The sequence below is a fragment of the Pseudonaja textilis genome, chromosome 2 (genome assembly GCF_049901715.1).
Source record: "Pseudonaja textilis isolate UNSWEBS1 chromosome 2, rPseTex1.2, whole genome shotgun sequence".
NCBI lineage: Eukaryota > Metazoa > Chordata > Lepidosauria > Squamata > Elapidae > Pseudonaja > Pseudonaja textilis.
This window is the reverse complement of record NC_141991.1, coordinates 168,192,841-168,220,153: the sequence shown is the minus strand read 5'-3', so window position 1 is coordinate 168,220,153 and position 27,313 is coordinate 168,192,841. Positions and strand designations below refer to the sequence as shown.

Genomic DNA, 27,313 nt, shown 5'->3' with positions numbered 1-27,313 from the left:
TTCACTTTCTACTCAAATGGAAATCTCAAGAAATACAGTACATTCTGCTGAATACAGTGTATCAGAAAAGTAGGTGTAAGATTGCACTGCAGTTGTGCCACATGCTGTGCAGAAGAACATCATTATCTTCAAATAAATAGGGCTGGTACTGCACTACTTCAAAAGCAAAGATTAAAAAATATTTAAAAATGTATATGTACACACCCCTTTCGTTCATCATAGTAAAGGTATCCCTGGTCTCAGGCTGAAATAAAATCAACCTTTCTTTCTTTCTCTTACTATACAGCCAAATTTTATTTGGTTTATATGCACGCCTTTTCCCCGCCCCAAATAAAAGAACTTAAAGCAAAAGATTTTTGATGAGAAAGTTTTGACATCAGCAATCAATATTATCAAACTTAGATTCAGCTGTAAATCCTTCGTATCTGTATCTATCTGAATTGAATGTGAAAAATTATAGTTGCTGCAACTGCAGCATCTTCATTCCCCACTGGTTTTCCAGAGGAAAACAGGCAAGGGAATAGAATAGCTAACTGGGCCCCAGTGCTTGAAAGACTCTGCAAATTGATAGAGAGTTTTAAATATCCCCAGATTGCTTCTGTTGAGTCCTCCTCCTTAGACATCAGCTAGTTACTTGGGATGCTAAGATAGGGACCTGAGAAAACACTTCAAGGAAGAGAATCAGTAAGCAGGAATATTCCCCAGCCAACCAATTTTCTTCTACACAAATTCCTATGTCTTCAAATAATTTGTCTGGAAGAGTCTTTCCTGGATAGATTCTTTAAAAAAAGAAAAGAAATCAATGGGCAGAGTCTTCCTGTTTACTGCCAATTCTTCTCCCCCAGCCACTGATTTATTTATTTTTATTCAACAAGCTTGTATAGCCGCCCAACTCGCACCAAGTGGACTCTTGTGACTTATTATCTCATCCAAACCGAGGTTGAGATCAGGCATGTAACAACCTATCTTTTAAGGCACCTCTTACTTGGCCAGCTCACAGCAACACAGACCTGTTAACTCTCAGCATTCAGAAATGGGAGGATTTAATATATTGGTCTATTTACTGTGTAAGGCCTTGACCTATTAGTTTTTTGGAAGGTAGTGAAATCTGGCTCCCTCAACCAGGTTTTGCATGAGGGCCAAAGTGAGCCCAGCAAATATAAGAGCATGGGGAATCTATGTAATGTTGCAGTATTGCACTTGGGATAACATGATGTTGTCATGGCGTTGGGTAAGTTTTATTCATTCTGCATTTATTTATTATTTATTTATTTATTAAAATAATGCTTTATTGAATTTTTTTCCATTTATACATAATACCAATAGTTATTAAAGAGCGCTGTGACATTATATATACGTTTATGTGTCCTATCAAAACTTACAATGCATAATACTTTCATACACTCTTATTTAGTATATACATTATATACATTATTTACATTTTCTATGTTTATATCTATTATCTATCCCAATAAACCATGTTTCCCATACTGCATTGTATTCTGTGTCTGTTTTCCTTTTTAATTCCATAGTTAATTTATCCATTTCCACACACCCTAAATTTTTTTTGATTATTAAGCCTTCAGGTAGTATAGAGTTTTTCCTTCCAGTACTGAGCATATGAAATTCTTGCTGCTGTTAATATATGTAATATAAGATATTGTATCTTTGTATTATAGATTTTTTATTATTCCTAAGAGGAATAATTCCGGGACAAAATCAATTTTGTTTTTAGTTAACTCTTCTAACCATGTTTGAATCATTTTCTGGTATTTTTTTCGCTTTGGGGCATGTCCACTAAGAATGAAAGAAGGTACTTTTATTTAATGCTACTGAGAGCCATCTAGGATTATCTTGCTTAAGAGAGGCAGCTGTATGAATGGATGGATGGATGGATGGATGGATAGATAGATAGATAGATAGATAGATAGATAGATAGATAGATAGATAAAACCATGGCATAAAAAGTTTACCTGTCTACTTCAGAACTCAAATAACACAGCAAATGAATGGCCCACAGCAGAGGCCCAGAGTATGTTGCAAGCGCAGTAAGAAAAATGGCAGGAATTTCTACGTAGTCGTTTAGTCCAACAAAGCCAGCTGTAACATCCACAGAAGCAATGCCGTTTGAATTACCCTGGAAAAGAATAGGGGACCGTGAACAAAAGGGAAATCAATCAATACACTGTAGAGTTCAACAGCCCAATAAAAGGTAATCATTTATGAGAAGGAAAAGGGACAGGAAAACAGAAGTATGGGAACTCAATCAGGCCCTAAGTCTGATAAAACCTTCAACCACTAGGACTCTTTTTTTAAAATTTATATAGTTACTTTCTTTAACCCTCTGGCCTTCAGAAACCTCTGTAACAAAGATTGCTTGGGAAGTGTAGGAATTACAATAGGCAAAAATACTTATTCCTATTAGTTTATATACAATGAAAGGCAAAATCCAATAGAAATAAAAGCAAATGAAGAGTACAAGAATCAGACAATTAATACAATGAATAATAAAGTAGGTCTAAACAGGAATAAAATAACAAATAAACATTTCCGGTGTTCCAAGAGAGCCCTCTTACAGCATTATCAGGTGCATAAAACAGGCCAACTTATTTATTGATTTATATATGTCTGGAAATAGCAAAAAGAAAGCATTCAATTCTTCTGGATGAGCTAAAAAGTGAGCTAGCACGAGACTTATTAATTCAGACTCAATGCAGAGGGTAGCCCAGAAACATATACTGTATGCATCACTTGTCTTAACTGCTTCATTGGTGGGTGCTGGGAACCTTCAGATGAAATATTATTAAATATTCTCTCTAGAACCAAGGATGGCAGACAACTAAGACCATCCAGTGAGAAAGTTCTTTGACTCGAGACAAAGAGGAAGTCGTTACAGTGGCTAGATGTTAAAACTGAACAACAGAAGCCACCATTGTAATAATAATCAGCTTACTTTTATTCCTCTGGTCAAAGATTCAACCCTTTATCTCGAAGGTAGCTCTCTCAAATCCCAGGATCACCAAGAACTGGGATTAGACACCACAACAATATAAGGCCTTCCTTTTGAGATGAAACAATTTTATCATCTAGGATTAGGTGGGCCAATGTTCCTTCTAAAAAGATTAATTTCAGTCAGTACTTTAATTTGCAAGACTTCATACGTTTCCCTAAGGGGGGCAAGGGGAAAGATAGGTTCCAAAAGTGGAGGTAAATTTGATGCATTCTGGGGAATGCGAAGCTTAATTCTTAAGACTTGGATTCAATTAGCTAAAGGGTCTTGTATTATTATTAATGTAAGCACCAGACTGTAATCCACAGGGTAAAAGGCTCACCTCATAATCCTGCATAATTTTACTGCAGCCAGAACAAAATTATTGCCACCCAAATATGCATTGAACTTGAGCTCAACAATTATATATTTTCTTTGTTTCTTCCTACCTATATTTTAAAGTCCTTAACAATACCATTAGCATGGATGCCATTTATATGCCAATTGTGAGGGAAGAGCTTTTATTAGAGCCTTTGTTATTCCGATATTTGGTCTTTAAAAAAAATATTTTGCTGCAAAATGCTGCCAAGACCCTACCTTCAAAGTGTTGCCCCTAGTCTCTAAAAAGTTGCCCGCACCAGTTATGGATTCAATAAACAACCATTTCGAGGTATTAAGAGAATTTGGTTCCAAACTATCTTGATGTCCTGTCTATCTCAACCTTTAACCATTATTCTCTTCATTTCTATTTGCCTTACAACTGGCTCACACATGGAAGATTATAGGTAAAGGCACAAAGGAGAATCTTAAGGATGTTCATGCTTAGTACTACAGGATGGCAAAAGAAACTATGAAAATAACTCTTCAATTGTTAGCTCACTCTCTGTGGAAAATCATCTATCAACAAAGACAGAGAACAGTATTAGATATCGATGTTTTTTATTATTATTTTAAGGGAAGCAATTCTGTTTAGTATTAAATAAAAGCCAATATATATTTTATGCATATCATTTTATTTAAAGACTGCAAATGTTTTAATGGGAAGAAGGAGGTTTTAGTTCTCCATTTGATTTCATAAAAAGGCTTGAGGGTAAATTATATATTGTTCAGATATTACATTTTAAATATTAAAGCTATACCATGCCAATTCCATTTCCAGGAACATATCAGCCTTCAACCCTATAAACTGAGGAACGCGCACCAATTTTGTCTTTGGAAAAGATAAATTATCAGGAGGACAGGAGTAACTGCACAGAACCAGCTGTCACAGAAAATCGATCTGCTATACCACCACTAGTATCTTCTATTGCAGTGGGCCTAAGTGGATGGATGCTTTCTTTAATGCATTATATATTTTCGAAAATGCATTAGGGGGGAAAAAAGGCAGAACATTAATTTTTAATGAAGAAACAGTTTAGTATCAGTAGAAATAGAAAAATACAGCACATGACATTTTGGTAAAACAGCATTCTATTTTTCTTCCTGTTACTTTGAGGACTATATTCACAAATCACCCCCAAAGGTCCGGCCTGTATGCTACCTGAATTGTATACACACATAGAGAAACACATATAGAGAGACTCACAGCTTGACAGTAAGACAGTACAAAACCTCCTTGACGCTTTAAGAATCATGCACGATACCAGCTTTGCAAGATACCAGCTTAAGTGTCACATTTTTGTCTTCATGGAGAAATAAAGCACAAGCCACAACACCTTCAGCATAAACAGGGCAGCTGTGTGTGTGTTTAGAAAAGCCCTGAGAGCATATGCTTTTCGCACATCAGTTTCTAGCTACAATTCAGAAAGGACTTGATAATATACATACAGTACATGTCCGTACGCATATTTTCCTTCAGGCTGAAAATGTTATGCAAAGCATAAAAAGAAACTAAGAAATAGCAAGGCAAAGAAGTGAAAGATACAAGATAAGAAAAAATAGCTATCCCAAAGGTGCTTTTCCAAAAGGCAACTGGACTTTTTTTTTCTTTGAAAATGTTTTTTTTTTTTTTTTTGCTTCTCATCCAAAAAACTTCTTCAGTCACTGAAGAAGCTTCTTGGATGAAAAGAGAAATGTTTTCAAAGAAAGAAAAAAAACCCACAAGCACATCCAATTACCTTTTGGAAAAACACCTTTGGGACAAACATGACCTGGATGATTGAGAATCTCCACAGGCATATCTACAGCTATTCACACATGGAGACTTATTTGCATATTGTTCCACAGCTTTTTCGCCTTCCACCATATTCAAACACCATTTTGGCATCACTCTGTGTTGAGCTTATATCTCTCTTTTTCAGGAAATTATCACCTCGATCCTATCAGAACTTTCCAGCCTTTCTCTGATTTTTGACTCTGCTGTTTCTTTTACATATTTATTTTGAAATTCAACTCTCATATGACCAACCCACATGAATTTATTTCATGCTGGCTGCTTACCTTTTCATTCAGCTCACATTTATTGAGCACTCATCCATCCCTAATCCTATCCACCCATTTTTTTCCCATTTGGAGTGAGCATTCTGCTAATAAACACAAATATGACTATCTATCCTAGGTTTTTTTGCTAATTTTTGTATATCATTTAAAATCCTTCACTCTACTTCCATGTAAAGCATAACTATGTTCATGTTTGAAAAATTAAAGTTCAATATACTGTGGTGGTAAATGGTATTCCCCCCCTCCCCATACATATGTACCAAATGCCCAAGATGGGCTCTCCCCTCAAAAGATTATAGACTGCTTAAAATACCTTTGTAAGAAAACTTTCACAACAAGCTGAACTGATCCTGAGTGAAACAGGGTCAATCATGAATCTAAGGTCCGGTAAACCAAATTCACTGACCATGTCTCAAAGATAGTGCGGAAGCATGCTGAAGTAGGAAGGGATAAATATATTATAAGGTCACATGTATAGGTTTATCTAAATATTCTTATATCATGCTTTAATTTCCACTATATCTGCCTCTTTCTTTGTCTTGCCTTTGCAATGTAAGATGCCAAACATTTACAAGCCCAGGTTCAGCTGCTGCTCATGGCTGCTCAGCAAAGTGTCAAAGCTTTGTTGGGAGTCCAGTAGGCACTGTATTATTGATGGCATGGAGATAAAATTATGCTGTGTCTTCAAAATGATTTCGTTGCTTTGGGTGAGCCAGGTTCTGGCTACAGTAGTTGAGTATCGTGACTCGGAAGAGAGGCCTGAGGGGAGAGGTGGTCCAATCACTCACCATCTGGCCCTCCCGCTTTGCAGGATTGTAGTTTCACCTCCCTTTTCCTTCTCCGATTCCAAACCCATTTGAAGGTATGCTTGGAGGAATTTTAATTTGGTCAGGGAAGTTTTTATTTTGGAAGAACCCTGCAAAGTAAGGTGTCCAGTGATTGAAGGCAGCACACAAGACTCTGAGGGTGTGAGATATATTGCTGAGAGCCCACTGAAGGTAGGAATGGATCCAGTGGTGGGATTTAAATTTTTTTTTACTACCGGTTCAGTGGGTGTGGCTTGGTGGGTGTGGCATGGCTTGGTGGGCGTGGCTTGGTGGCATGGCAGGGGAAGGATACTGTAGAATCTCCATTCCCTCCCTACCCCACTAATCTGCTTTCCATCTCCATTCTCCAGTGCAGGGCAACCAAGGAAAACCCAGCTGATCAGCTGGGACTCAGAAGGCAGAGAATAGATGGGGGCGGGGCTAGTCAGAGGTGTTATTTGCCGGTTCTCTGAACTACTCAAAATTTCTGCTACCTGTTCTCCAAACTACTCAAAATTTCCACTACCGTTTCTCCACACTTCTCATAATTTCTGCTACTGTTTCTCTAGAACTGGTCAGAACCTGCTGAATACCATCTCTGAATGGATTCCAGATAATCTCTGCTGGAGATGAGATTGAGAAGCACGGGTTGAATTGTACAGGTGATTATGCAGAAGGGTGGGTGACTTGCAGTTCAAGGTCTGATTCTGTTACCTAATTCTGAAGCAGGTTGAATATAAGGCAGATCAGGGAAGGATTTCTTTAGGTCAGTATCTGTAACCAATATGTTTACAGTTTGTAAATATTTGCTTGTGTAGATTAGTGTGCATATTTGTTGAAGGAAACAGGTGACATGATGGTTGTGCCATCTTAACAAAGACACAGCTGTAAAGATGATTTAGGATGCAAGCAAAGCTTTCATGATATTTTATACAACATAATAGTGAACTAGCGAACTTAAAAAGAAGAGCCAATTCAAAATACAAGCTATTTTGGATGAGATAAAAAGAAAAATTAAAGAAGCTTGCAGAGAGCATAAGTATTACCCAACAAAGTGAGCTTCTACAGTGACAATTGTCTATGATAACAGTAAGCAAAATGGAAATAAAAATGAGTTATGCTGAACAAAAATAAATGAGTCTGCAAACAAACCAGGGAAATGGCTGGCATATACTTTACAAAAAGAAAAAGGAAATGATATCAAACTACAAAAAGAAAATAATATAACAACACATAATGTGAACATGCAAAAAATGTTTTATCAATATTACTCTAATTTATACAAAGGACAAGACATTTCCTTGGAGAATAGGGATGAATATTTTAAGAAACAAAATTTATGAAAGGCTACAGAGACAAAATCAGACCATGAAGTCTATGAAATTAGGGAGGGAGGAAACTAAAACAAGAAAGATGCCTGGACCAGAAGGTTTACAAATGTTTTGAGGATGAACTCTTACAACCTTTACAAAATATAATGAGTTCTATTTCACCCAGGAGAAAGATGCTAGACAGCTGGAAAGAAGCTAATGTAGCAATTAATACATAAAGAGGCCAAGATCTGATTTCAACACACTATTCACTTACATCATTGTGGAATAATGATTACAAGTTGTTTACAATGATTTTGGCTGATAGATTGAAAATCCTTTTGAAGAATTTATCTATGAAGATCAATGGGGTGTTTTACCTAAAACACAGTTGAGAGTTAAGATTAGAAGTGTGTCAGACATTCTGGAATATTTGTAGCAACACAATGAAAAACAAGTTACGTTGATTTCCTTAGATGTAGAGAAGGCCTTTGACAATTTGAACTGTTTAAAGATAATATTTTTGGAGAGATTATTATTAAATGAGGAAGATCAAAAGGCTCTGACAGACTCGAGCATCAGGCCCTATACAAGAGGCATACAACAAGTGCTAAGAAAACTAAAATTCTCCACCTAGGTAGGAAAAACTAGATGCATCGGTACAGGATAGATAGTACCTGGCTTAATAGTAGCTCCAAGAGAGTGATCTAGATATCCTGGTGCGCCACCGCTTAAGTATGGGTCAGCAGTGTGCCACAGGTGCCCCCAAAAAAAACCCCAATGCTGTCCTAGATTTCATTGAGAGGTATAGCATCAAAATCATGGGAAGTGGTAGTATTGCTCTAACATGCACTAGTGAGGCCATATTTGGAATATTATATTCAGTTCTGGTCGCCACAAAACAAAAGAGATGCTGAAGTCCTAGAAACAGTACATAGAAGAGCCACACAGATACTAAGGGGTCTGGAGGCTAAAGCCCACAAAGAATGGCTAAATGAGCTAAGTATATTTAACTCAAAAAACAGAGAAGATTGAGGGGAGATAGAATATAATCTTCCAATACTTTAAGGATGGCTGCCATAGGGAAGAAGAATTGATTTATTCTCCATAACATCTGAGAGTAGGTGTGATGACCCGTAGTCTCTCAAAATAACCCAAACCCCAAAACATAAAGTCTGGTAAGGTCTTCAACTTAACTTCACTGTTTTATTAGGCACAGCTTAAAGTCACAAAAGTAAATAATGAGGCAAAAAGAAAACCAAAACAAACTGCATTGACGAGAGTTCCGAAGCAACCCAAGATAACTAATCATAAACTCCAGGAAAATAACCAAGGAGAGCCCATGAGAAGAATGCCAGCAAAGATAAACCTCTTTCAAAGTAAACACTAAACATTGACTCCAGCAATTCTGACTACGCAGTTACAAACTTATATACATAGCTCCCAGCTGCAAGCCATGAGGAGGATCATGGTAATCTCCTCTTGAGTAGACCTTGCTTTTCCCTGATCCTCTCCCCTCTGCGTGACCTAGGATGGATAACGGATGGGCCTGGATCCTCCTCTGACCGCTCAGCCAGCCTGTCCTTCCCCAGCCTCCTCCACCACCTTGGGAGCCACATTCCCACTCCCTGTTGGCTGTTCCTCCTCTTCCTCAGAGTCAGTCTTCACCAGGGGCATGACAGTAGGATAAGAAAGTCTTCAAAGGGAAATCCAAAATAAGGAGGAATTTTCTTGCAGTAAGAACAATTAAGCAATGAACTTAAGAGTTGTAGGTGCTCTACTGTTAGAGGATTTCTAGAATAGATAGACAATCATACAATCATACAAAGTTTGAGATGGTATGAGGACTCCTGTGTCGGTCAGGGGGATGGACTAGATGGACCTCCACAGGCCCTTCTACCTGTAAGATTCTATGACCATTTTACAACTCACAGAAAGCACTAATTAACAAAACCCTGTCAGATACAAAAAGGGACAAGACAAGGATACCCTTTGTCTCCACCCCTGTTGGAATTAATACAAGATGGAGTAAAGATTATAAGAGAAATGTATAAGGTAAGAGCATCTGCTGAAGGTGATTTTGAAAAGATACTAATGGAAAATTAAAATTATGTTGTATGCTAGAAGATTTTAAAATTAATAATGAGAAGAAAAAGTTGTTAACAAAAGCGATGGAATCAAAGGGTCAAATAGAACTGATGAAGAAAACTGGTTTTAAGATTGAGGGGAAAAATAAAATATTTGCTTATCACTATGACAAATGTGAAGTGTATGTTATTTCAAAACAATTATGCTAAGACGTGGAATGAAAAGGAAATGCTAAGATGGGAGAAACTACCATTGTCACTGTTGGGGAGGATCTCTGTGATAAAAATGAATATTTTGCCTAGAATGATGTTTTTGTTTCATACAATACCTGTTTTGACAAGTGGTATACCATTTAAACAATGGAGTGGTGTGATGGCCTAGAGGTGGAGCTCTTGCCTCACAATCAAGAGGTTGTGAGATTGATCCTAGGTAGAGGCAGATATTTCTCTCTCTGGGCACTATGAGAATATATCTGCTGAACATAACTCTGCATTGGCAACAGGAAGGGCATCCGGCCAGTAAACACTCAGTTCCACTCAGTTGCAGAGACTCCACCCGGCAAGGGGTTATAGGGTCATTAAAAGATGATGATACCATTTAAACAAAGGCAAAAAAGATCTATCTAAATTTGTGTGGCAAGAGAAAAAGTCAAATATGTTAAAAGGTACAAAGGAAAGAGGAGAACTGGGTCTATCTGATCTGAAATTGTATTTTGCAGCTCATTGTTTGCTTTGTATGAAAAAATGGGAGTTGCTGAGAAATAAAAAGACCCTTAGAGTTAGAAAAACATAACCTGAGATTTGGATGGCATGAATACTTGTTGTACAATAAAGTCAAGGTTAATGTAGATTTCAAAAATCATTGTATTAGAAATCAAAGGTATGGAAAGATACAATCCAGTCAGTGCCCGAAAACATCTTTTTGACTCTGAGCCAAAAGCATTTTATAGACAAGAAATAACAAAGATTCACCGATAGAACAATGCAGAAACACTGTGTGTGGCTGAAAGGATTGAAAGGTACATTATGTTACAATCTTAAAGAGAATTTTATTCTGTTGATGTATGACACCAGAAAAATTATCTAGAATGTGTGAAAAAACATCAAATTGATGTTAGAAATGTGAACAAGAATGGTCAATTTATCATGCTTGGTTGATGTGGAAAAAAGCTATAAAATTCTGGGCACAAATATATACAGTGATTCAGAGGTTTTTAAGCATTAATATTCAATTAAAAGCAGAACTTGTCCTCCTGGGATAAACAGTCAGAAAGTAGCCATGGAACACTGTTTTGATATATGATAAACTGCAATGAGATTATTGTATGCTGACAATAGAAATATTTGGCAATAAAGGAATGATTGGCGAAGATGACAAAATTTGCTGAAATGGCTAAACTGTCTTGTTTGATTACAGAAAAGATGATGTCTACATTTATTGATGCCTGGAAACTCTTTATGGACTTTTTGTAAAAAAAGAAGAAAAGGAACTTGTGATTTATGCTCCTGATGATTAGCTAGGATAGACTACAGAGTCGTGATGTAATCCTACAGACAGAGGTTAAAAAATAATATTGTTCTTATATCTGCCCTAAAGAAGATGGAAAACCACTTCTTTATATATTCCTTTTAATACATTTCTTCTTTCTTTACCTACCTCTTAGTTTCTTTTGCAGTTTTAGCTCTTTCTTATCTCTCTCCTTTTTTTCTTTCTCCTTTCTTGCTCTATTTTAGTTTGTATTAGTTCTTATTGTTACAATTTTTTAAAAAAAATCTCACATAGAAAATATTGCAACATTTCAAACACAATTGCGCGAGATTAGGCCGCAGAAGATCTGTAACCAACCTCAGTGGGTTTGTATACACCCAAGTACTTTCATATTAAGAAGACCCATTGTATATGCCTCGTCAGAGAATCTTTGCCATAGTAGGAAAGTCACTGCTAGATTATCACAAAGTGGAACCTTCACATCAATATTCTGATCATAAACAAGAACACTTTTTGCCAAAATTCCCCTGCACGTAGAGGCAATAAGCCTGATGGAAAGCTTCATGCTAAGCACTGAAATTTTATGAGGCTAGAACTTGATATCAAAGAATTACAGATTGCAGCATATTAATGGTAGTAAAATAAGGGAAGTATTAGAACTAAAGGCTCAGAAGAGACTAGCAACACAAATTGGACTACTCCCCACCATTTTCCTCCCCCTCTTTGACATCCATGTTTCTTTCCTTTAACTTACATTACATTGGTATGTCTCACAACTTTAACATTTTAGATTTTTATCCCTGAAGTGGAGAAAATAGGAAGGAAAGGATATAAAGGATGCTTCTTAATCAGCTAGATGTGTTCATCTTCACCTCTAAAGAGATTCTTTTTTTAATAGAAATCTTTACTGAATAAACATTAAAGCAGTTAACACAGTACGATTTTCCTGGCAGTTATTTTGTCATATACGCTATAACATAAAACCACATATAACAATTGATCTCTTCCTTTTTCTACATTACTAAATTGGTGCTATTTACATTTATATTTTCCTATTTGCAATATAATTTCCTTGCACATTCTTTTTACATAATCATTATATCCACTATATTACATCGTCTTTAGCCTAAAAATCGTCCACCTTCAGTGTTATAAAGCGTCACAATTTGTTTTTTTTCCCCAACTTCCTTTCTTCGAGTCTAACCATTGGTACATTTTGTTCCAGACTTCATAATATTCTGTCTCACCCTTATCTTTAATTTCTAATGTTAGCCTGTCCATCTCTGCAGAGGCCAGAATTTTCTTTATTATTTCTAGAACTATACCACCTACAGTTTAGCTTAAACATAATTTATAAAATAATCTGTTTTATTGTACTACCAATTAATAATATTTTTCACCTTCAACTGCAACAATACAAAAGCACACAATAGATATAAACTTAATGTACACCACTCCAAACATGACTGCAAAAAGTACAACTTCAGCAACAGAGTGGTCAGTGCCTGGAATACACTACCTGACTCTGTTGTCACATCCCCAAATCTACACTCCTTTTCCCACAAACTAACCACTATTGACCTCACTCCCTTCCTAAGAGGTATGTAAGGGGCATGTATAACTGCACAATCATGCCTATCGTCCCTGTCCTATTGTCCCCAATTATTCGTACCTATTTCCTGTATTTATATTTATGTTTATTATCTTGTAAGCTATTGACAAATAAATAAATAAATTCACTTCCCTCAGGAATATTCCCATTCTTTCAAATTTGGGTGTAAACCAATCTTGCAACAGTTATAACATGCAACATTAAATATATCATTCCTTTATTATATTTTCCTTCTATAATTCCCAATAGGAACAATTATGGTCTGAACTTTATTTTTTGGTCAAGCATCTCTTCTAGCCATATCTTAATCTGCTACCAAAATTCTTTTGCTTTGGTACATGACCACCACATATGATAGTATGTCCCTAACACTGTGTTACATTTCCAACATTGTGTTTTTGCTCATTTTTGCCAATCTTGTTGGAGGTAGCTGCAAAACATTTGTATAGGTTCTCTTTATAAGAAGTAGCCAAGGTTAGTTTGCTATTCCTTTCCCATAACTTTTATTTCTAAAGATATTCTAATTTGCCACCAAAACACATCTGGTTCATTAACTCGGTCTCCCAAGGAAAGTTATGGAGAAGTCAGTAATAGATTAGGTTATTAAATACCATGCAAATATAAGTCTATATAGATTAATGTATCAAATAAAAGATGTTGATAACTGCAGGCAGAAACACAAAATATAAGTGGTTCAAAATTGTTTGGGTCCTTTTATTTCTAGACAAAAGCTGCTAAGGGTAATCAAGTCTGACAATATTCTGAAAACATGACCCCTCAATTTAAAACTGTACTTACAAGACGGACAGCATGAAATTTTTCCTAAAACTGTCAGATTATCCTGAAATATCATTGCAAGCCTATCATAAATGAAGATAACTATGTTTTAAACACATGCAACTAATATAAAGAGATTCCTTCATTTGATGGGAAGGTAGACAGTATAAAATTGTGCTTTAGTTTTAAAATTTTAACTAGTGAAACTAGCAAATTGTTACCTAGAAACAAATTAGTTATATCTTCCAATGATATCACATTTCGACATTCATGGAATCAATTATTAACCAATCCATTATCCTCCACTTAGAGACAAACAACCTACTCTCTAATAAACAATTTTGTTTCAGAAGGAAACTGTCCTGTAACCTGCAACTCTTGCACTGTAAAAACATATGGACGACACAACTTGATCGGGGCAAAGCAATTGACGCAATTTACATGGACTTCTTTAAAGCCTTTGATTCAGTGGTATACGACAAACTACTCTAAAACTAAGGTCTTATGGTATCTCTGGATACCTGCATAACTGGATAGAAGCATTCCTGTCATACAGGCAACAAATGGTCAAAATTGGGAGCGTCCTATCAAATTCTGTACCTGTCAACAGTGGTGTCCCCCAAGGCAGTGTTCTAGGACCAATTCTCTTCATACTCTAAATAAATAACCTCTGTGATTAAATTCAGAGCAACTGCATTCTTTTCGCTGACGATGTAAAGCTATTCAACACTACTGACAATGCTGCTACCCTACAAAAAGACCTCGACTATGTGTCAGAATGGTCAAACAAATGGCAACTTCAAATCTCAACAAATAAATGCTCTATCTTACATATTGGCAAAAAAAAAAATCAAAAAATAAAATACAAGCTGAATAGTCAAGACCTTGTTGATGTCAAAAACATTGTCAAGGACCTTGGAGTACTCATCTCAAATGATCTAAATGCTACAGCCCACTGTAACTACAAAAAGGCATTAAGAGTTGTTAACCTAATCCTGTGTAGCTTTTTTCTCCGGTAATATCACTCTACTAACTAGAGCAGGCTTGTCCAACCCGCGGCTCATGGGCCGCATGCGGCCCAGATCGGCTCGTAATGCGGCCCAGTGCCCACCCCAACCTTCATGCAAGAGGACGAGCCAGTGAGGAGGAGGAGAGGCAAGCGCGAGGTGGGGCGAGGCGAGCGCCATGCCAAGCAGCAACAGAAAAGGTGGGTGCCGTCAGAGCGCTCCTCGTGCTGAGGCAGCCGCAGCCCAAGAGTCCTGCTCCGCCACCTCCTGCTGTTGCTGCCGCCGCCGCCACCAGAGCTGTTGTAGTGGCTTCTGCCCCTGCCCTGTTGCTGCCGCCGGAGCTGTTGTAGTGGCTTCTGTCCCCGCCACCGCCACTGCTGCTGCTGCACCGAGCCTCCCAGTCCTCGCCTTCCAGTCCTGCCGTATCCAGCCAGGCCATTTGCAGGAGGAGAGGTAGGCGTGAGGCGGGCGAGCCTTCTCCCCCCACGTTCCTTTCTCCCTGGTTGACTATTTTTTATGATATCTTATGAAAAAAATATTTTTTATGGTTTTTTGGGATGATCACGTATTGTTACTGTTATTTTATTTTATGTGCGGCCCAAACCATATTTTCATCTTCTAATGTGGCCCAGGGAAGGTGAAAGGTTGGACAAGCCTGAACTAGAGCATATAAAACATTTGCTAGACCAATACTTGAATGCAGCTCATCAGTCGGGAACCTGCATTACATATCTGATATTAATACAATTGAGAAAGTCCAGAAATATTTTACGAGAAGAATCCTCTACTCCTCTACTCGTAACAGAATACCTTATGCCACCAGACTTGAAATTTTAGACCTAGACAACTTAGAACTACACCGCCTTCGGTTCGATCTAAGTATAGTATATAAAATTATATATTGCAATGTCCTACCTATCAATGAATACTTCAGCTTCAACCAAAACAATACAAGAGCACAAAATAGATACAAACTAAAGATAAACCGCACCAAATTTGATTGCAGGAAATACGATTTCAGCAACAGAGTAGTCAATGTCTGAAATACTCTACCTGACTCTGTGGTTTCTTCCCCAAATCTTCAACATTAGACTGTCTACTATTGACCTCACCCCTTTCCTAAGAGGTCTGTAGGGGGCGTGCATAAGCGCACCAAAACGTGCCTACCGTCCCTGTCCTATTGTTTCTTTTTTTCTTATTTGTATCCATTTCATGTTACCTGTTATCTAATAATTGTTTGACAAAATAAATACATAAATTTTCTACTGCATAAAAGGATTTCTTCATTTTAGGGTTTCCTAATTCAAACATTTCTTAAATTCTTATAAATGGGGGAAAAAAGTAAAATTGAGTCAATCTAAATGGCAAGGCTTTTTTTTAAAGCTTCAATAAAAACAGTTCTTGCCTAAAATCCCAGGGCTGATATAGTACTACTCTGATCATCCAATAATTTATATCTACAGCCTGTCTTCAGTCTTCATTTAGATATAAATTTAGACAATTCAAGAAATTAAATATAAACTTACAGGCTATGTGGAAAGGCGCTATGAGAAATAATAATTTCAACTTAAACACAAAGGCTGTCTTTCCAGCCTCTTTTAGTTAGAGCAGCACTTTCTCAAAAAACAGATTTTTCTATGCCCTAATTATTTCTCAGATTACTACTACATAATCCATGTGTTATTAGCCTTGAAAGACGTTACACCCTAAAGCAAAATATAGCACTCAGAATGTTTTTTCTGATGTAAAACAATAAATAACCAATCTTTATACACCACCAGGTCTTTGGTAGTTTACAATAGAAAGAAGAGAGCCTTAAAATTATAAAGTCAAGTTAAAAGCAGAATATTAACAATGAATTAAAGGGATCAACTATTAAGGGACTGTCTAAAAAGATAAATTTTCAAGACTTTTTTTTAAAGCAAAGAGAACAATTATGCCTCTCAATTCATCAAGGGATGCACTCAAAAATGTTGGAGCAGCTAATATAAAAACTGTTCTAAGTTGCCATGAGTCATGTCTTTGGCAATAACAGATGAACTTTCTTACTAGGCCTCAGTGAGTGATAGGAGGAATCAGAGACCATTCTCAACATCCAAGGCTCCTATGGCTTTAAAGGCAATTAATAATACACAAATTAACTTCTTTCAGATGAAAGAAACTGGCACCAGGGTAAAATGCCTGCTGATTTCTCAAGTGAACCTGATTATTTTTTTAAAAAAGTCTGTTTCCTTAGGTTAGGAAACAAAAGAGAGGTCTACATTTCATATTCTATACCCCCTCAGAAGGACTATGATCTCATCCCAAATCGGTAAATGTTATTTCTCTGAACGATGACCCTCAAATTTATTTATTTATTAAATTTATAAGCTGCCCGCCTCACTGTCTGAGGTAACCCTGGTTGGCTTACAATACAGTAAAAAATAAAGATATTAAAACAATTATAAATATAAAAATGGATTGAAATTGTAAAAGAGTAAATATAGACCACAGAATACAGAAATGAATATTTTTGCCCTGTTTGTGTTCAGCTTTTATTTATAATTCCTTCCATACCTTATAGACCACTAAATCAGTCTTAGACCAACTACGCTGGCTTTAATTGGTTCCCGGGCACAATTTAAAGTGCTACATATTTTAAGCATGGCCTTTCCCAGTAAAATTTTATTTAAAAAATGTTATCTTCATCAAAGGCTTTATTATTTTATTTAGAATGTTTGGAATACAAGACAATTATGAAACTCCATTACAGATTAGTTAAAGGAAGAAAACAGTATCTGAAGCATCATAGTTTACATGCTTTTGTCTGAGATAATAGACAGCATATAAAAATGATTGAAATAAACTAAAACTATTAGAGGTAATAAAACATCTTGCCAAGGGTACTGAAATGTGAAGAGAATAAGTATTGTATCAGTTGGATCTACGTACTACCTTTTGTTTAACTCTTTTCTCCAAAATAAGTGTTTTGGTAATATTAGCTGTTGACAAAGATCTGAAGTCTTACAATCATTATCTGAACTGATATTAGAAGCTAGCTCTTTAATTCGCTTTTGCATGACTATGTGTTCTTTCTAACGATTTGCAATTCCTGGCTTACCTGGAAAAAGAAAAATGCTTGTCCAAACCAATAATGCATGATAGTAACTTGAGCTGCATCAAAATTTAGTGGCTTCCAGATGTAGTTTCTCATCATGGTTTGAACGAATAGGCACAAGACCAAAACTGGTAAATTATGAGGTCTGAACAAGAGAGCTGATAGCAGAACCAGCCCACTGTAGATTTCCCATAAACTTGTAAACTTGATCTTAGTACCCGTTGAAAAAAATAGAGATTTGAATAAATCTTTTGTGCCTGTGAAGATGATGCCAAGGACAAAGATGTAAACAAAACGTGCTTCAATTGTGCCCCTAAAAAGAGACAATAAAAAGACATAGTTAAATCAACTTCTGATAAGTTCAAACATTTGTTTCTGGACATAATTTGCTAAAACGCAGAGAGGCATTAGCTCAAAACAAGTAGTGGGCTTGTGCCATTAGTGATGGTAAAACTGATCGTGACCGTATTATGCATACCAAGAAACAGAATTATATAATCATTTAAATGAAACAGAGTGATCAAAATAAGAAAGTGTTTAAAACTAGCACTCTAAAAAGAATGAGATTAACTCCATACATATTTATTTGAAATGAATGCAGTTAAAGCTTACTGTGCTATACTGTAAACTTGGCCAAAAAAATACACAGCACTCTCAAATAAATATGTATGAAATTAGTTTCAGAAAGCTGATCAATATTTGAAAGCTCTGCTGAATTTTTCTCAGGAACAACAGAAAAAAAAAGTGTTAATTCAAAGGGTTTAAAAAGTAAAATATAAATCATTCTTAAGCATACCACAGCAACATCTGCCTTCACAACATTAATGTTCTATCATATACATCCTCTCTCTCTCTCTCTCTCTCTCATTCACACATACACACACACACTTCTGTCCCAAAGCTCAGATTCACTCTTAGTTACAGTACTTTAATATTCCATGAAACAGTTTTCTCTCACAGCAAAGAAATGGGTAGACCATTCCCTATATCAAACTGTTGCCATCATAGCTGGAGTTGTTGTTCCCACTGCAACACAATTTAACACAATGGTCCACTTGAATACACATTTACCAAGGAACAATTTCTACTGAACTCCACAGAACTTATTTTCAAAGAAATACTTCAGTCAGCTGCAAGGCATCAAGAGCATGAGTGCTTATAATCAGAAGTCTGAACTAATCCTCTGTTACACACAATTTGGGGTTCTTAAAATCCATAAAAATCACATAATCCATAAAAACCATACAGTATTAATAATAATTAATCCTACCACTTTCAAGATTTAAATAAGCCATTAACTGTATTTTGTAGCCCAAGAGTTTCTGTAATTCTTCAGATGTAAACCTCCAGTATGTGAAATAGAGATCATCATCACCCAAATGTATTTAACTACAAGCAATTGATTGAACTATATGAACTAATTATTTGGGATGCATATATTATAAGTAAAAATATTTTATAGGTGCCCGGTTTATTCATGTGTGCTACTATCTTCCCAATAAAAAGCAGAAAGATTAGAAAAGCTCTTCATTTCCCCCCATTCAACAATTGGACAGCCCTTTCTACAGAGTACAGACTTATAAGTCAATCAAAAATCCTAGTAGATTCCTTCAAATGCCTCAAGAAGGGTCAAAAGAACTTAAAATAAAAGGAGAATGTGATAGACTAATTCCCCCTATTCACTAGCCTTTGAGCAGAATGGGGACTTTGCATGCAACAACAAGGATGCATCAAAGACTTGAGTTGGGGACATCGATCTTGAAAGAACAACATGATCTTCACAATTGGCTGCTCCCAAAATATTCGCAAGAAATGTAAGGAACTCCAAAACAAAACAAACAAACAAACAAAACCCCCAACCTACTAAGTTCTTAAATATAAGGTGACCAACCATCCTCCTTTAGGGAGGACAGTCCTCCTTTTGTAAGTTCTGTCCTCTCTCAAAGTGTCCTCCTACATGTCCTCCTTTTTGATATTTGAAGACTAATTTGTAAATCTCTGTATTTGATCGATGCCGATCCGATCCATTGTGTGTGTGATGTGACGTATTTGTATTTGACATGACAATTCATCAAGGCTCGGTACAGTGCGGCGAGACGCGATTATGAGACACATGCGTTCCACACAGGAAATTGTTTTGAGAGAGTGTGCTGCACGCAAGTGGCTTTGTTTTTCTTCTTCAATTTATTTGTGTCCTCCTTTTCATTGTAAAAAAGTTGCTCACCTTATTAAATAGCAATTTTAAAAGTTCTGGAAATCCTAAGAGCAACTAGTCTTTCTTCTCTCCTGTATCTTTCCTACCATGATAAGGAGCAAGAAATTGAGATTTATATTTTTAGTTTAAAGACTTTTCCTTGTATATCATGGGTCATATATTTTTCTTCATCTAAATGCATATACTCCATTATTCCCTCAATTTATGTGAATATTCCTCCTGTGATAATTAACTTCCTACCTATCTATCACTTAAGCATCAATGATGTGATGGACATGTGTGAAACTGCTACACAGAGTGATGAAGAGTCTAAAATGGGTAGCAATATATATCTTTTAAATAAAGGAATAAACCAAAATAAACGGCTTTTTTTTACATGCAAATGTTTTTCTGTTGCCAGCTTCCACTGATATTCTTCCTCTCTGTGCTGTTTTTCATCATTATGTTTTTTTCTCTTAAATCAGTGGTTTTATATACTCTTCTGTATCAATGTTTTAATGGATGCCACTAACCAAGAATAGTGCAACGGTAGGTTTTCTGCATTGAAGTTAATTCAGTGAAGAATTTAAAGACAGAATCGCTGCAAGAAAAATAGTCTTGGCCAAATCCACCCAACATCAATCATCACTTAAAAGCAGGTCTCCAATTCACTATTTTTTTTTCTTTTCATGCGCAACCCTCATAAAATAATTAACTGCCCTAAATCTCATCAGCTTCAAACTGACACTCTGCCTAGAGATCACCATAATTGCTTATGGCATAAGCTCTTATTGGATTAGAATCACCTTCATTAAATGCAAGAAATAGACTCTAGCAAATCTTAATGGCTTAATCTCAGATGCTGGTAAAACTTTAAATCATCATCATCACCATTATCCTCATCATCTTCATCATATCATCATCAATTTCCTTTCCTTGCCTACATCTTTACCTTAATCCAGCTCATTTAAACAGAACAATTGGAATTTCATTTAAGAATTCTGAGCTGCCCAGGGGGGGCGGAGGGGTGGGGGAGGATGGAAAATAAAAATCAATACAACTGCTGCTGCAACCCACATTATAGATTGTTAAACAAGGGGAATGGAGATATTAATTAACAGTTGCAGTCTATGTCCATATGTGTCCCAAATACAAATTTATTCATTAAGTACATTGCTATAGAATCTTGCAGTGAAGCATATGTTACAAGAAAATGTTATGACCTGAAAGTTAACAGATTTGTTACAGGACAATAGTGGCCTATAGAAGAGTTGACACCACGAATTTTCTAATCTTGGCTTTTCTTCAAACACCAACCTAGCTGCCAAAGATAATTAATAATCCTCTGAATGGAACACAGTGACCCAACAATATGTTTTTTTATCCTGACTGGTGGTGATTTTCTAAGATCATCAGGAAATATCTTAACATTTCTACAGTTTGAAGTATACAGGTGAAACTCGAAAAATTAGAATATTGTGCAAAAGTTCATTTATTTCAGTAATGCAACTTAAAAGGTGAAACTAATGAGATAGACTCATTACATGCAAAGCAAAATAGTTCAAGCCATGATTTGTCATAATTGTGATGATTATGGCTTACAGCTCATGAAAACCCCAAATCCACAATCTCAGAAAATTAGGATATTACATGCAATCAATAAAACAAGGATTGTACGTAGAACAATATCGGACCTCTGAAAAGTAGAAGCGTGCATATGTACTCAGTACTTGGTTTGGGCCCTTTTGCAGCAATTACTGCCTCAATGTGGCTGGCATGGAAGCTATCAGCCTGTGGCACTGCTGAGGTGTTATGGAAGACCAGGATGCTTCAATAGAGGCCTTCAGTTCTTCTGCATTGTTCGGTCTCATGTCTTTCATCTTTCTCTTGGCAATGCCCCATAGGTTCTCTATGGGGTTCAAGTCAGGCGAGTTTGCTGGCCAATCAAGCACAGTAATCTCACGGTCATTGAACCAGGTTTTGGTGCTCTTGGTAGTGTGGGCAGGTGCCAAGTCCTGCTGGAAAATAAAGTCAGCATCCCCATAAAACTCATCTGCGAAAGGAAGCATGAAGTGCTCCAAAATCTCCTGGTAGATGGCTGTGTTGACCCTGGACTTAATGAAGCACGGTGGACCAACACCAGCAGATGACATGACTCCCCAAATCAACACAGATTGTGGAAACTTCACACTGGATTTCAAGCATCTTGCAGCGTGTGCCTCTCCATTCTTCCTCCAGATTCTGGGTCCTTGGTTTTCAAATGAGATGCAAAAGTTGCTCTCATCAGAAAAGAGGACTTTGGACCACTGAGCAACAGACAAGTTCTGTTGTTCTTTAGCCCAGGTAAGACGCTTCTGACATTGTTTGTTGTTCAGGAGCGGCTTGACAAGAGGAATACAACATTTGAAGCCTATGTCCAGGCTCCGTCTGTGTGTGGTGGCTCTTGATGCACTGACTCCAGCCTCAGTCCACTCCTTGTGAAAGTCCCCAACACTTTTGAATGGCCTTTTCCTGACAATCCTCTCCAGGTTGCGGTCATCCCTGCTGCTTGTGCACCTTTTTCTTCCACACTTTTCCCTTCCACAGCACTTTGGGAACATCCAACTTCTTTTGCAATTATCTTTTGAGGCTTTCCCTCCTTATGGAGGGTATCAATGATGGTTTTCTGCACAACTGTCAGTTCAGCAGTCTTTCCCATGATTGTGCTTCCTACTGAACCAGACTGAGAGACCATTTAAAGGCTCAGAAACTCTTTGCAGGTGTTATGGCTTAATTAGCTGATTAGAGTGGGACACTTTGAGCCTAGAATATTGAACCTTTTCACAATATTCTAATTTTCTGAGATTGTAGATTTGGGGTTTTCATGAGCTGTAAACCATAATCATCACAATTATGGCAAATCACGGCTTGAACTATCTTGCTTTGCATGTAATGAGTCTATCTCATATATTAGTTTCACCTTTTAAGTTGCATTATTGAAATAAATGAACTTTTGCACGATATTCTAATTTTTTGAGTTTCACCTGTATGTATTTTTAAGAAGAAAACTACCCCTTAATTGAAGAACAACAATTTAAATGACTTACAATATTCAAAAACTAGAAGTGGGGTGTTTTCTGAGATTGTATATGTTGCATATGGCAATGGATGAGACCTCTGATCCTACCTAAACTATGTTATAGAAATCTATATATATAATCTACAGCCTCTTACAGGCCACTTCTTTCAAAAGGGTAGGGTGACAGTAATCTTCCATCCTTTCTTGTTAAGTGCTGCTTTATCCATTTTCAATGCAAGCAGGTCCATTGATGAACAGGCATCATTAAAAATTATGAACAAGTCACAAGCATAGTGCACATCTCACATTCTTTCTGTTCAACCTTCCACTTGGACCACAGGCACTGGAGCAAAACTATGCCAGCTTTGCATATCAAGCAAGGATTAGAAAGAAAAAGATTTGCTATTTGAATTTCATTTCAGTGCTTTACAAAGCACAGGCTGGAGAAAAGTATTATTCAGCTGGCGCCATAAATCAAGCAACCTTAAATTACAATTTCAGGATAAATATCTATTTTCATTCTAAAAAAGTACTAGGATTCTAACCCAGTGCTATGCTCAAGAACACTTCCAGCCTGAAATCACAAATAGTTTATTAATCAAAGCAACCGCTTTGATGAACTTTAAGAAGGCATATTATTATGTCAGCTCAGAAACCTTAAACTACATGCATCTGTGAACTATTATTCAGGCAATGGAAATGTTATGCTAGCAGTTATAAGGATGAAAGAGTCACATTCAGAGATACCTTTATAAATATCAAAAGATATTTACTTCCCACCAATCTTTTCTCACAGAACAATTAGCTGTAATCTCATGAAAACTTTAGGAAAATGTTTCCCAAACTTTTTTTCCCAGGTATACCTATCATTGCCCTCTAATATTTAATTAGTTGCCTATAACAAACAACAAATAATCTGCAGGTATTTGCACATGTTTAAATGCACATGATACTCTACTTTCTCAACCTTTTTTCACTTGGGCTTCCTTCTGACCTGTTTTTCTCCTGTGGGACCCCTGTCCAGGTCCCATTACTGGATATGAACATGGGACAGGAATTGTGTTTTCGGGCATCCATGGGACAGAATTTGCAATGTAATAGAATTGGTGCTGTAGGACCTGAGGACAAATGAAAGAGGAATGCTGCTAAACTGAACGCATAAGTTCTCAAAAATATTTGGCCACTGGTGGGAACAGCATGCTTGATTTGATCCATAAGGTCCATCACAATTTTAGCTGCTTATCTGCAGCATTCCCTGTCTTCTATCTTGCCCGTTTTGATCTATGATGGAATGAGGAAAGAACGATAACAGATTTTTTGCAATTTATTTATTATATTAATTTAGAGTGCAATTTTGTAGGGTTGCTTGGATTGGAGGGATTATAATAGGACAATGAAGTAAAGAGAGTATTAAAGGAGAAATGGAGAGTTTGTATCTTAGAGCTGAACTGGAATGGGATGATCTTGCTACGGAAATTTATATTCTTGTCATGTCAAGCGCAAACAACAAAACTAAAAGTTTTTTCTCATCCAGAGGAATTTAAGGTGCAGCACTTATGGTATAAAACCTACCCTTACCATGTTCCCCCCACATTCTCCTTGGGAATAGAATCTAAAAATTTCTGCCATGCCCACTCTGAAGATATTTGATCTCCATCCTGGTCCTCTGCAGCCCACAGGAATGATGCAACAAAAAAAAATCTATTGGTAGCCAAGAAAGAAAATACTTCATATTTGGTTTTGTGAGCCACCCAGAGGCAGTGCCTAAATCCATGAAATGAATAAATAATTGCAGCAGCACAAGAAATCCCTCTGGCTTGCCTAAAATAAACTGCTAAAATGAGGAAAAACCTGAGTTACCCAGGAACAGGAGGACTGTTCTATTGTAATATGCAAACCAAATGCCTAAGATCAAAACTCTCTAATTTTAAGTGTGCATCTTTTGCATCAACACTTCACTGGCAGATTCCAGGGTTCTTGTCAAAACAGTGTAAACCCCTCAAACCTAAAATCTGCCCACAACTCTTAGAAAACACGTGCCCAAACCCACATAGTACTTATTTGTGATATTTCTTTTAGACCTCAAGGTGTTAAGTACGTTTACATAGCTGCTAATGAACTTACTTTGAAATATCTTTTCTGTCTCGTTGCCATGGAAATTCCACATTTCCTATTGCTGCCCGGTAACTGTACACTCCCAAGAGTCCAAGTGCCATTGCTATTTTCGAAACCAAAGAACATCTTTGATGAACAAGTATAAAGATCATAACTAGAGACACCGATGCCAGAAGAGAAAGTTCAACTTTATGTTCGGAGCTGTAAAATCAACAACAAATACAATTAGACTTTTTTTTTATAAGATTCACTTGCAAGTTCTTTCTCTCTCTCTCTTTTTCCTAACAAGCTTCACTTCATTCATCAATCAGAAAACCATCAGTCTTTTCTCACCACACCAGTTTTTTTGTAAACTCTTTATGTAGCATTTATTCAGCATCAAAATATCAGACATTTTACAACCTTACACAAGGCATCAAATAATTTTCTATGTTACCACTCTAGAGCCTTCATATCCTTTGTAAAGACCTTTAACTGAATGGTGCGATGATTTCATTTCATTTACTTTTTGCAGAGGTCTTTCAAGCTTCTCATTTCCAGTGAGCATTTTCCATATTGCTTTTGACTGTCAGAAACCTAAAGAGTCTAGAATATTTTCTTTCAAAAGAATTGGAATCCAAGTCTTCCAGGTAAGGCTTCTCCATCCATCCATTTGCTCATATAATAAAATGGGCTTGGGGGTCATCTTCATTAAAGTTAATTGGATGCTAAGTACAGGAAGCCATCTCACTTGTGGCCACACTTGTTGAATTCTCCCAGGTATATACAGTGCTGTTTTAGGTGCTAGGCAAAGCTTAAATAAATTTGAAGTCACTGATATATTTTTATAAATCACTACGTGGTGGCACATGCATTCTACGTGGTTAGAATGCAATACTGCTGGCTAACTCATTGCTCACTCCAGGAGTTTGGTTCTGAGTCGATCAAGGTTGTCTCAGCCTTCCATCCTTCTGAGGTTGGTAAAATGTGGACTCAAATTGTCAGGGGCAATATGCTGACTCTGTAAAGTGCTTAGAGCGGGCTGTAAAGTCCTGTGAAGCAATATGTAAGTCTAAGTGCTATTGCTATTTCTGCAAGCAAATCTGACTTGTTCTCATTGGTTACACTTGTTGTAATAATCACTTTTATAATTCTGGAAAAAAAATACACACGCTTTCCCATTCTAGAAAAAAAAAATTAAAGAGGAAATTGGCACAAAAATCTTTTAGCCTGGACTTCCGGTTTGAGCTTCTTCAGCGACAGACCGAAACCTTGTCTCTGTGAGGCTTTGATCCATGTTCACCACTGGAGCGCCCCGAGACAGCTGGTTTCGGGGCTAAGCCACCCCATAGAGGTGGTGAAGAGGGGGGAAACTGCCTGCAGGGTTGAGGAGAGCTGCATCTCTCCTCACCAGCTGGCCATTACTCCCTTTCCCGAAGGCGGTTGCAGAAGTGGTCAGAAATGGCCACCACAAAGAAGAACTCGACCGGAAAAGAATGTGCAGGAGGAAGATAAGAAGTGAAGTTTTGGTTGACCGGGTCAAACAGCAAAAGCAACAAATAAGGTATCCTGGAACTGAAGCTGTTAAAAAACAATAACATTGTTCCCTAACAAGATTTTTAAGCTGCGAAGGAGAGAGAAAAGGGGAAAGATTTGGTTTTCTCCTTTTCCTATACTGACAGCTAAGAGACTTAAGCAAGAAATTGGGAAAAAATCCACTTTGACATCAGTAGGCATTTAATGCTGAAAATAAAAAGTCAAAGAGATAATACAGATTTCTGGATAATTAAAAGCTTTTGAAAACAGGAAAGGAAAGAAAAAGAATAAAAGGGTACGATCTGGAAAGGAGGAGACTACCTGGAATTAAAAAAGAACTTACAGCAAAATCTCAACAAGACTTCCAAAAGATACATTCTAACTGAAATATCACAACAAAAACCCCAGGAAGAGAAAGTCGAAAAAGAAATAAGAAGATATAACTTGGGACTATTTAGATTACTTGATGATTTCTGGATTTTTGGTATTTGAATGTCAGTATTTGAATGACTAAAATCAGTATTTGAATGACTAAAATCAATCGGTGGTTGTTTAAAACTGTTTAAAATGGCTCCACTTTTAGAAGAACTGAAAATGGAACTTAAAAAGTACAAAGAAGATGCACAAGAAGGGAGAGGTTCTTTTGGCTTCGTATATCAGTTTTTAGAAATGGAGATTTGGAATTATGAGAAACAATAAGAAATCCCTGCAGAACAAGAAGATTGTGACAAAGAAGAAGCCATCTTTAATGAACAAGTAATCTTAGATGGGAAAAAAAAAGGAAAGGGGGGAAAGAGAATGGAAAGTTTAAGATTGGG

At 36.9% G+C, this 27,313-nt stretch overlaps 1 protein-coding gene across 1 annotated transcript in view; it reads right to left on the bottom strand.

The window, feature by feature from the left end:
• Window positions 1-27,313, bottom strand: part of PIGG (phosphatidylinositol glycan anchor biosynthesis class G (EMM blood group)) — a 75,419-nt gene that overhangs the window by 14,272 nt on the left and 33,834 nt on the right. Inside the window, exons 10-12 of the mRNA XM_026712721.2 lie at window positions 24,990-25,181; window positions 17,617-17,926; window positions 1,974-2,137 (exon numbers count right to left, since the gene is read on the bottom strand). Coding sequence (XP_026568506.2) covers window positions 1,974-2,137; window positions 17,617-17,926; window positions 24,990-25,181 — 666 coding nt within the window. The remainder of the gene's footprint in view (window positions 1-1,973; window positions 2,138-17,616; window positions 17,927-24,989; window positions 25,182-27,313) is intronic.